This window comes from Bos mutus, chromosome 7 (genome assembly GCF_027580195.1).
Source record: "Bos mutus isolate GX-2022 chromosome 7, NWIPB_WYAK_1.1, whole genome shotgun sequence".
In the NCBI taxonomy this organism is placed as follows: domain Eukaryota; kingdom Metazoa; phylum Chordata; class Mammalia; order Artiodactyla; family Bovidae; genus Bos; species Bos mutus.
In genome coordinates this window covers 54,148,315-54,160,964 of record NC_091623.1, presented here as the reverse complement: position 1 = coordinate 54,160,964, position 12,650 = coordinate 54,148,315, and the positions used below count along the sequence as shown (strand labels likewise).

At 40.5% G+C, this 12,650-nt stretch overlaps 1 protein-coding gene across 1 annotated transcript; it reads right to left on the bottom strand.

Annotated features, from left to right (window-relative positions):
* Positions 1 to 4,255: 4,255 nt before the first annotated feature.
* On the bottom strand, positions 4,256 to 5,283 carry LOC106700504 (olfactory receptor 7E178-like). Its single transcript, XM_014478605.2, is given in 2 exon segments — positions 4,256 to 5,175; positions 5,178 to 5,283. Coding segments are annotated over 2 exon segments (1,026 nt in total).
* Positions 5,284 to 12,650: the final 7,367 nt, after the last annotated feature.

The window sequence follows — 12,650 nt, the reverse complement described above, 5'->3', positions numbered from 1 at the left end:
TTAGAAGAATGTCTCTAGTTGTTTATTTTTAGTGAAAGTTGCTCAGTCGTGTCTGACTCTTTGTGATCCCATGGGCTAGACAGTCCATGGAATTCTCCAGGCCAGAATACTGGAGGGGGTAGCCATTCCCTTCTCCAGGGGATCTTCCCAACCCAGGGATCAAATCCAGGTCTTCCGCATTGCAGGTGGATTCTTTGCCAGCTAAGTCATCAGGGAAGCCCATTTTTCTAGAGTGGAAGTATATCATCTGAAATTATTTATCATTGTGTTTTTTCCCTTTTCACAGTCTATCTTCCTTATAACACAATAAAATATTGATAGAGTGGAAACAAACAAAGAAAAAAAAAGCAATTTAAAACTGGGCAAAAAATGTGAATAGACATTTTCAAAATACAATATACAAATTATCAACTGGCACATGAAAAATGCTCAACACCACTAATTATCAGGGAAATGCCAATCAAAACCACAGAGAGATATCACTTCAGACTTGTCAGAATGGCTATTATACAAAAGATGAGATATAAATGGTGATGAGGATATGGAGCAAAGGGAACACTCCTCCACTTCTGTTTGAGAATAAAATTGGTGCAGCCAGTATGGAAAACAGTATAGAGACTCCTCAAAAATTAAAAATAGAACCACTAGCAATTCCACTTCTGGATATGGAAGAAAATGAAAACACTAATATGAAAAGATATTTGCACCCATATGTTCATTGTAGCATCATTTACAACAGCCAAGATAAGGAAGAAGCCTAACTGCCCATCAACAGATGAATGGATTAAGAGACATGGTATATTTATACACACAATAGCATATTACTCAGCCATGAAAAAGAATTCTATCTTGCAATTTGCAACAATGTGAATGGACCTAGAGGGTATTATGCTAAGTAAAATAAGTCCAACAGAGAAAGGAAAGTACTGTGTGATTTCACTTATATGTGGAATCTAAAAATAAAAACAAGTAAATATAATTAAATAGAAACAGTCATAGGCATAGAGAACAAATGGGTGGTTGACAGGGGGAGAGGGGAATAGAAATAGGTGAAGACATTAAGAGGTACAAAGTTTTAGTTTACAAAATAAATAAGTCACTGATATAAAATGTACCATGTAGGAAATGTAGTTGATAACTATGTTATATCTTTGTATGGTGACAGATGGCAACTAGACTTAGCATGATGGTCATTTTGAAATGTATAGAAATATTAAATCATTATATTGTGTACCAGGAACTAACATAGTATTGTAGGTCAATTATACATCAAAAAACAAACATACAAGCTCTAGAAAAATAAATACAATTTGTGGCTACCAGAGGTGGGAGTTGGAGAAGAGAGAATTGGATGAAGGTAGTCAAAAAGTACAAACTCTTAGTTATAAAATTTAGCTACTATAATATAAAGCTACTAAGCACACTGCTATACTTAAAATGGATAACCAACAAAGTTCTACTGTACATCACAGGAAACTCTGCACAATGATATGTGGCAACCTGGATGGGATGGGAGTTTGGGGGAGAATGGATACATGTATATATATGGCTCAGTCCCTTTGCTGTCCACCTGAAACTATCATAACATTGTTAATCAACTATAACCCAATACACAATAAAAAGTTAAAAAATTAAGTTCTAGGGGTATAATGTACAACACGTACAAAGATAATACTGTTATACATTATATATAAAAGTTGATAAAAGTAAATCCTGAGTTCTCACAACAAAGAAACGTGTTTTTTTCCCCCTGTTTCTTTAATGTTCTATTGATATGAGATGAAAGTTATTCACTAAACCCATTATGGTCATTGTTTCATGATGTGTTGAAGTCAAATCATGTGTTAAGTCAAACCTTTGATGTGTTAAGTCAAATCTTAAACTTATACAATACTGTATGTCAGTTATCTCTCAATAAAACTGGGTTGAGGAGAAAAAGATTGAGTGACTCTCATGGCACCATTGCTAATAGTCTAGTGAAAGTGTTAGAGTCATGTCTGACTCTGCAACTGCATGGGCTGTAGCCCACCAGGCTCGTCTGTCCCTGGGATTCTCTAGGCAAGAATACTGAAGTGGGTTGCCATTCCCTTCTCCAGGGGATCTTCTCGACCCAGGGATCAAACCCTGGTCTCCTGCATTGCAGGCAGATTCTTTACTGTACTAGTATCTGGGTTCAGTTCAGCTCAGTCCAGTCACTCAGTCGTGTCTGACTCTTTGTGACCCCATGAACTGCAGCACACCAGGCCTCCCTGTCCATCACCAACTGCCGAAGTTTACCCAAATTCATGTCCATTGAGTCGGTGATGCCATCCAACCATCTTATCCTCTGTTGTCTCCGTCTCCTCCTGCCCTCAATGTTTCCCAGCATCAGGATCTTTTCAAATGAGTCAGCTCTTCGCATCAGATGGCCGAAGTATTGGAGTTTCAGCTTCAGCATCAGTCCTTCCAATGAACACCCAGGACTGATTTCCTTTAGGATGGACTGGTTGGATGCCCTTGCAGTCCAAGGGACTCTCAAGAGTCTTCTCCAACACCACAGTTCAAAAGCATCAATTATTCTTTATAGCCCAACTCTCACATCCATACATGACTACTGGAAAAGCCATAGCCTTGACTAGATGGGCCTTTGTTGACAAAGTAATGTCTCTGCTTTTTAATATGCTGTCTAGGTTGGTCATAACTTTCCTTCCAAGGAGTAAGCGTCTTTTAATTTCATGGCTGCAATCACCATCTGCAGTGATTTTGGAGCCCAAAATAAAGTCAGCCACTATTTCCATCGTTTCCCCATCTATTTGCCATGAAGTGATGGGACCGGAAGCCATGTTCTTAGTTTTCTGAATGTAGTATCTGGATATCTGGATTCAAACTAGGCAGTCTAGCCTCAGCTCCAACATTCTTAATCACTAAGATGCAGAATTGTATTCAGTTTGAATCTGTGAGTTAAATACATTTCCAATTTTTTGCATTATCATAAAATGCATAATTAATATTCTTGTAGGTTTCCTCATTTACATGTGCAAATGTTCTTCCATAATAGCTAATGAGGGACTTCCCTGGTAGTCCAGTGGTTAACACCTCACCTTCCAATGCAGGGGATGAGAGTTTGATCCCTGGTTGGGGAGCTAAGATCCCATATACCTCACCAAAACATAAAACAGAAGTAATATTGTAACACATTCAATATTTCTGTGGATGGTTGAAAAGCTTTCTTTTGCTTGCCTAGTAGATGCCAAGTGAAGGTCACCCCACAATGCTGTTTCAGCCCCAGTTGACCCTAGCAGTTCCCTAACCAACCACACATAGCTTGCTTTTCCTAACTGGTACTTCAGAATTCTCTGATCTCTGGAGGCAGTATAGTGTAATGATAAAAACCATGGGTTCTGTATTAAGACATAGTTCCACTACATACTAAAAATACAACACTGGCCAGTCATTTGAGTTCATTTGTGCTGTTTCACTGTGTATGTTATGTGGATAATAAATATCTCTTGTCTTTAGACAATAGCCATTCTGACAAGTGTGAAGTGATATTGTATGTGTGTGTTTTTAAGATTTATGTATTTATTTTTGGCTGCCATCCAATGCAGTGGGCATGAGTTCAATCCCTAGTGCAGGAATTAAGACATCATATTTTACACCACGTGGCCAAAAATAAATAAATAAAATAAGGAAAATTAAAAAAAATATCCTCAGCTCAGGACACATGCAAATCTAATTGAATCAGAATCTTTGGCAATGAGACTCAGTTGTCAGTATATTTTAAAATTTATTTTATTGTAGTATAGTTGATTTACAATGTTGGGAAATAGTGCTTTTAAGCCTTCCAGATGATTTTGATAAAAGCCAAGGCTGAGAAGCAGTGACATGCACCTTCATACATAGACTGCATGCAAAAAATTAAAACATAGTAATCAACTGGAAAACAAACAACAGCTTTGGGGAAAATATATATTTAAATCTGTAAAAAGGGAGTTTTTTCATCTTTCTAGAATGTGGATCACCATGATAAGCTAGATACTCCTCGTTAGGTATAATAAGATTCAGTCATGCAATAGTTCTAACGTCTACAGAATCCCAGGATACTCTCCCAGCCCCATTAAAAACATACCAAAAGAAGTAATATTCAGGTATAAAACAAGGAGAGACAGGTCCTACGAGCTACAAGAATGATATCATGAAAGAGGTAGAATTTTCAGATGTTAATGTTGCTACATTTTCCAACCTACACTCTAAATGGGTGGCACAGGCAATGAGATTAGAACATTTTTCTGGAAAACCTCCACATGGTCCTTTTGATGTGTCTGTTCCTCAGACTGTAGATGAAGGGGTTCAGCATGGGGATGACCACAGTGTACATCACTGAGGCCACTGCACCCTGCCTGGGAGATTGTGAGATGGTTGGGCTGAGGTACACACTAAGGCCAGTTCCATAAAATAAGCAAACAACTGCCAGATGAGAAGCACAGGTGGAGAAGGCTTTATACCTCCTACTTGATGGGACTCTCAGAATGGAGGAAAGAATTTTGTAGTAAGAGAAAAAGATTCCTGAGAAAGGTAGAAAAACAAAAATGGCACCATCAAAATACGTGACTATGTTATTGGTGAAAGTATCAGAACAAGCAAGCTTGAGGAGCTGAGAAGGCTCACAGAAGAAATTAGAAATGTCAACATTCTTAAAGTAGGTAAGTTGTAGCACAATCAGATTGTGCACCTGGGAGTCCAAAAGGCTAAGAAAAAAAGACACCAAAACTAAGAAGCAGCAGAGGCGAGGGTTCATGATGACCGTGTAGTGTAGTGGGTGACAGATGGCCACAAACCTGTCATAGGCCATCACAGTAAGAAGCAGACAATCCATACATCCAAAAAGGATAAAAATAGACATCTGTGTCAGGCAGCCTGCATAGGAGATGACTCTGCTGTGAGTTAGGATGTTCACAATCATCTTGGGGACCGTGGTGGAGGCAAAACCGATGTCAGCCAAGGAGAGGTTGGAGAGGAAGAAATACATGGGGTTGTGGAGGTGGGAGTCAGAGGTTACAGTGAGGATGATGAGCAGGTTCCCCAGCATGGTGACTATGTACATGGCCAGGAACAGGACCCAGAGCAAAGGCTGCAGTTCTGGATCATCTGAGAGGCCCAGGAGGAAGAATTCTGAGACACTGGTTAGATTTCCAGTTCTGTGTAGCTCAGACACCTTTGGAAAAAGAAAAAAAGGCTGGAAAAATAGGAAATATGTAAATCGTCATGCAGTCCTGCATCATATTTTGGATTCAAGCAATTCATTTCTAAGAGTATACATCTGAGTACCTTCAGCAATTGGAAAAGGAAAGAGCAACCCACTCCATTGTTCTTGCCTGGAGAATTCCTTGGATGAGGCAGCCTGGCGGCTTACAGTTTACTGGGGCCACTAAGAATTGGACACAACTGGGTGACAGCACCTTCAGCAATATTTCTCAGTATGAGAAATTCTGTCTTAGAATCGTTTCCTCATTGGCTTCTATGTTATTCATTTTTGTCTATACACTCTTAGATTATAAAACTTCATGAAAAGTGAAAGGAAACAAGAACATTAGAGACAATACATCCATGATCTCAGTTAAATACAGCCTACTTTTAAAGAAATAACAGAACGAGAGATTCCCTTCTCCTTCTAAGAAAATATATAATTATTAAAATATAAAGAAATTATGTCATTTATATAAATCTTATTTTCTTCAAATACAATTCTAGATATTTCCTTAATTTAGAATATTTACAAATATCTATGAAATGCAGAACTATGTCATCTGGATTCTAAATTAAAAATGAATTTTCATAATCAGAACACAGTTTATTTGATATTCAGAGTTTTATCATCTTTGATTTTCTGTCTTCCCTCTTCATGAAATGGGGATTACTCAAATATCAGAGTTGTCTTTTAGAAGTCATTTAGTATATACTTCATATCTTTGGTGGACTTCAAATTTCAATCAATATTGTTTAATTAATTGCATATGGTGCTGGAGTGGTGTGCTGGAGCAGCAAGCCCCTGAGAGGAGATACCCCACGTCCAAGGTCAGAGAAACCCCAGTAAGGTGGTAGGCTCTGGAATGGCTGTGAGGAGATACCCCACGTTCAAGGGCAAAGGAGAAGTCCCAGCAAGATGGTAGGAGGGGCGAATTTGCATTTGGAATCAAACCCCATTTCCGCCAGAGATGCTAAGAGGGCTCAAACAAACCTTGTGCACACCAGGACCCAGAGACCCCCACAGAGACTGAGACAGAACTGTGTTTGAGCATCTCTGTGGAGGTATGGGTCAGCATTGGACTACCACAGGGACAGGGCTCTGGATGCAGCAGACTTGGGTATGGCATAAAACCTCTTGGAGGAGGTTGCCATTAACCTCACCATAGAGCTGCCAGAACTTACACAGGACTGGGAAATAGATTCTCAGAGGGCACAACAGAACCTTGTGCGCCAGGACCCAGGAGAAAGGAGCAGTGACCCAACAAGAGACTGACCCAGACTTGCCTGTGTGTGTCCAGGAGTTTCCAGCAGAGGTGTGGGTCAGTGGTGGCCTGCTGCAGGGTTGGGGGCACTGAGTGTAGCAGTACCTGCATGGGATCTTTTGAAGGAGGTCATCATTATCTTCATTACCTCTACCATAGTTTGGCCCCAGCTAAATATCAGGGAGGGAACACAGCTCCACCCATCAACAAAAAATTGGATTAAGGATTTACTAAGCATAGCTCCGCCCATTAGAACAAGACTCAGTTTTCCTCTCAGTCAGTCTCTCCCATCAGGAAGCTTCCATAAGCCTCTTATCCTTCTCCATCAGAGGGCAGACAGACTGAAAACCACAATCAAAGAAAACTAACCAATCTAATCACATGGATCATAGCCTTGTCTAACTCAATGAAACTGTGAGCCATGCCATGCAGGGCCACCCAAGACGGACGGGTCATGGTGGAGAGTTCTGACAGAATGTGGTCCGCTGGAGAAGGGAATGGCAAACCACTTCAGTATTTTTGCCTTGAGAACCCCATGAACAGTATGAAAAGGAAAAAACATAGGACACTGAAAGATGAACTCCCCAGAGCAGTAGGTGCCCAACATGCTGCTGGAGATCAGTGGAGAAATAACTCCGAAAGAATGAAGAGATGGAGCCAAAGCAAAAACAAAAACAGTTGTGAATGTGACTGGTGATGGAAGCAAGGTCTGATGCTGTAAGAGCAATATTGTACAGGAACCTGGAATGTCAGGTCCATGAATCAAGGCAAATTGGAGGTGGTCAAACAGGAGATGGCAAGAGTGAACGTCAACATTCTAAGAATCAGTGAAATAAATATGGACTGGAATGGGTGAATTTAACTCAGATGACCATTATATCTACTACTGTGGGCAAGAATACCTTAGAAGAAATGGAGTAGCCATCATAGTCTACAAAAGAGTCTGAAATGCAGTACTTGGATGCATTCTCAAAAATGACAGATGATCTCTGTTCATTTCCAAGGCAAACCATTCAATATCAGGGTAATCCAAGTCTATTCCATGACCAGTAATGCTGAAGAAGCAGAAGTTGAACAGTTCTATGAAGACCTCAGTTCAGTTCAGTTCAATTGCTCAGTCGTGTCCGACTCTTTGTGACCCCATGCACACACCATGCGTCCTCCACCCCAGGCCTCCCTGTCCATCACCAACTCCTGGAGTTTACCCAAACTCATGTCCATTGAGTTGGTGATGCCATCCAACCATCTCATCCTCTGTTGTCCCCTTCTTCTCCTGCCCTCAATCTTTCCCAGCATCAGGGTCTTTTCAAATGAGTCAGGTCTTCGCATCAGGTGGCCAAAGTATTGCAGTTTCAGCTTCAACATCAATCCTTCCAATGAACACTCAGGACTGATCTCCTTTAGGATGGACTGGTTGGATCTCCTTGCAGTCCAAGGGGCTCTCAAGAGTCTTTTCCAACAACACAGTTCAAAAACATCAGTTCTTCAGTGCTCAGCCTTCTTTATGGTCCAACTCTCCCATCCATACATGACTACTGAAAAAACCATAGCCTTGACTAGAAGGACCTTTGTTGCGAAATAATATCTCTGCTTTTAATATGCTGTCTAGGTTGGTCATAACTTTCCTTCCAAGGAGTAAGCGTCTTTTAATTTCATGGCTGCAATCACCATCTGCAGTGATTTTGGAGCCCCCCAAAATAAAGTCAGCCACCGTTTCCACTCTTTCCCCCTCTATTTACCATGAAGTGATGGGACCAGATGCCATGATCTTAGTTTTCTGAATGTTGAGCTTTAAGCCAACTTTTTCACTCTCCTCTTTCACTTTCATCAAGAGGCTCTTTAGTTCTTATTCACTTTCTGCCATAAGAGTGGTGTCATCTGCATATCTGAGCTTATTGATATTTCTCCTGGCAATCTTGATTCCAGCTTGTGCTTCATCCAGCCCACCATTTCTCATGATGTATTCTGCATATAAGTTAAAAAAGCAGGGTGACAATATATAGCATTGATGTACTTCTTTTCCTATTTGGAACCAATCTGTTGTTCCATGAAGACCTAGAAGACCTTTTAGAACTAGCACCCAAAAAGATGTCCTTTTCATTATAGGGGACTGGAATGCTAAAGTAGGAAGTCAGAAACACCTGGTGTAACAGGCAAAATTGGCCTTGGAGTACAGAATGAAGCAGGGCAAAGGCTAACAGAGTTTTGCCAAGAGAACACACTGGTCATAACAAACACCCTTTTCCAACAACACAGGAGAAGACGCTACACAAGGACATCACCAGACTGTCAACACCAAAATCAGATTGATTATATTCTTTGCAGCCAAAGATGGAGAAGCTCTATACAGTCAGCAAAAAGAAGAGCAGGAGCTGACTGTGGCTCAGACCATGAACTCCTTATTGCCAAATTCAGACTAAAATAGAAGAACGTAGGGAAAACCATTAGACCATTCAGGTATGATCTAAGTCAAATCCCTTTATGATTATACAGCAGAAGTGAGAAATAGATTTAAGGGACTAGGTCTGATAGAGTGCCTGATGAACTATGAACAGAGGTTCGTGACTGCCGGGGTCCAGCCCCAGCAGGATCCAGGGGTACCCTAAGGATGGCTTAGGCGATAAGGATAGCAAAGCGGAGAGATCAGAGGCTTGATCTTCCTTGATTAACACAGAAGGCCAATAAAGCTCCTGTGTTCCAAGGAGTCATCCTGAAAGAAGAACATAGAGAGAAAAGGAGGAAAAGGGGAAAAAAAAAAAAAAAGAATGACACGGGGAGACCAAGCTTTGGTGAGATAGGTCCATAACTTTATTTTCAAAAGGAACTTTTATACCTTGGCTTGTACATAGAGGGAAATGAAAGATGCAAAGTCATACAGAGTCAGCCCAAACATTACATCTGTTTTGTCTTTATTGAAACCAGGATTTTTTCTGCATACCTGTCCCATAAACAATGTTGTGTACTATATCTTCTGGCCTTGGAGGCCTATGGACATTTTATGACCCTTTTTTGATAAAGGCTGATCAGCCAGAAAACTTGTTTTCCCTTAAAGTGTTTCTTCTTTATTTCTCCCAGCCTCAGAAAGTGCTAAACAGAGTTACATTCTCACGGAGCAAAGGTGCAGTGGGCCACAACAAAGAAAGAACCAATTAGCTCAAAGGTCTGATGTGGTTAATTCCAAGGCTGCTGCTTGTTTTTCTTACATTCCAACTATGTTAACTAATGCACTCCCAGGTGCACAATGGATAAGGGATATGGGCACTTGGCAGCAAGCATTGGCCCAATAATGAAGCCCTTTACCAGTACTATCTATTCTACTAATTTTTCATCCCTTAAAGGACTCTATGCTCATTAGGACTTTTAGAATGTTTTGGCTTCCCGTGCCTTTCAAGGTTGGGGAGTTGTGAACAATCACGTGTGCTAATATCAGAAGAGTTGGTGAAAGGCACAAAATAGTAAGACAGACAGATTTTGGTTTTGGGGTGGATGCTCGAGCAGATTCAGGGGGTCCCTTGAGGCCTGATCAGCTTTTTCCTGTCAGGTCTCTTCCGCATGACGTTTGTCATGGGTGGGATCTCCCGTGGTGGCTCCCAGCACGTGACATTGTACAGGAGACAGAGATCAAGACCATCCCCAAGAAAAAGAAATGCAAAAAATTCAAATGGCTGTCTGAGGAGGCCTTACAAATAGCTGTGGAAAGAAAAGAAGTGAAAAGTAAAGGAGAAAAAGAAAGACACACCCATTTGAATGCAGAGTTCCAAAGAATAGCAAGGAGAGATAAGAAAGCCTTCCTCAGTGATCAGTGCAAACAAATAGAGGAAAACAACAGAATGGGAAAGACTAGAGATCTCTTCAAGAAAATTAGAGATGCCAAGGGAATGTTTCATGCAAAGATGGGCACAATAAGGAACAGAAATGGTATGGACCTAACAGAAGCAGAAGATGTTAAGAAGACGTGGCAAGAATACACAGAAGAACTATACAAAAAAGATCATCATGACCCAGATAATCACGATGGTATGATCACTCACCTAGAGCCAGATATCCTGGAATGTGAAGTCAAGTGGGCTGTAGGAAGCATCACTATGAACAAAGCTAGAGGAGGTGATGGAATATCAGTTGAGCTATTTCAAATCCTAAAAGATGATGCTGTGAAAGTGCTGCATTCAATATGCCAGCAAATTTGGGAAACTCAGCAGGGGCTACAAGACTGGAAAAGTCAGTTTTCATTCCAATCCCTAAGAAAGGCAATGCTGGAGAATGCTCAAACTACTGCACAATTGCACTCATGTCACATGCTAGTAAAGTAATGCTCAAAATAATCCAAGCCAGGCTTAAACAATATTTGTACCGGAAACTTCCAGATAGTCAAGCTGGTTTTAGAAAAAGCAGAGGAATCAGAGATCAAATTGCCAACATCTGCTGGATCATTGAAAAGGCAAGAGAGTTCCAGAAAAACATATACTTCTGCTTTGTTGACTATGCCAAAGCCTTTGACTGTGTGGATCACAGTAAACTATGGAAAATTCTGAAAGAGATGGGAATACCGGACCACCTGATCTGCCTCTTGAGAAACCTGTATGCTGGTCAGGAAGCAACAGTTAGAACTGGACATGGAACAACAGACTGGTTCCAAATAGGAAAAGGAGTACGTCAAGGCTATATATTGTCACCCTGCTTATTTAACTTATATGCAGAGTACATCATGAGAAATGCTGGGCTGGAGGAAGCACAAGCTGGAATCAAGATTGCTGGGAGAAATATCACTAACCTTAGATATGCAGATGACACCACCCTTATGGCAGAAAGTGAAGAGGAACCAAAGAGCCTCTTGATGAAAGTGAAAGAGGAGAGTGAAAAAGTTGGCTTAAAGCTCAACATTCAGAAAACAAAGATCATGGCATCCAGTCCCATCACTTCATGGCAAATAGATGGGGAAAGAGTGGAAACGGTGGCTGACTTTATTTTGGGGGGCTCCAAAATCACTGCAGATGGTGATTGCAGCCATGAAATTAAAAGACGCTTACTCCTTGGAAGGAAAGTTATGACCAACCTAGACAGCATATTAAAAAGCAGAAACATTATTTCGCCAACAAAGGTCCGTCTAGTCAAGGCTATGGTTTTTCCATGTATCGATGTGAGAGGTGGACTGTGGTCATGTATCGATGTGAGAGGTGGACTGTGAAGAATTGCTGCTTTTGAACTGTGTTGTTGGAGAAGACTTTTGAGAGTCCTGTGGACTGCAAGGAGATCCAACCAGTCCATCCTAAAGGAGATTAGTCTTGGGTGTTCATTGGAAGGACTAATGTTGAAGCTGAAACTCCAATACTTTGGCCACCTGATGCGAAAACCTGACTCGTTGTAAAAGACCCTGATGCTGGGAAAGATTGAGGGCAGGAGGAGAAGAGAACAACAGAGGATGAGATGGTTGGATTGCATTACTGACTCAATGGACAGGGGTTTTGGTGGACTCCGGGAGTTGGTGATGGACAGAGAGTCCTGGCGTGCTGCGGTTCATGGGGTCGCAAAGAGTCGGACACGACTGAGCGAGTGGACTGAACTGAAAATGTAATAATATATGATTTTATGTATTTAATTTATATATTAAATAAATATTTAATTTACTTTATATATATCATATTTGTTATATTACTTATATCAATTTATTCTCAAATAATTTGGAAGAAGGTATGGCAACCCTCTCCAGTATTCTTGCCTGGAGAATCCCAAGGGCTGGGGAACTTGGCATGTTATAGTCCATGGAGTTGCAAAGAGACATGACTGATGTGACTTAACACACACACATTCTCTAATAATCCTGCAAAAATTCTTGTATCTTTCTCTGTATTGTACAATGAGAATTCGTATATATTATGTGAGTGATGATTCATTATTCAGTTTCTAACAATTGGTATATATTCAGGCTTACCAATGTTAACTTCCTGTATTTGTTGCAATAAAAAAATCATTTTCTATGAACTAACTACCTGGTGATAATTTCTTACTATGGGCACATAGCATTTTCATCTTTTATATGTAATATTTTCAACCGTAGATTTCAACACTGGACTGAAAAAACATGACTATTCATAGAAAACTCAGTAATCCACCATATTAGTGTTTATATAGTTCATGTAAATTACTGCCTCATTCCCATAATTC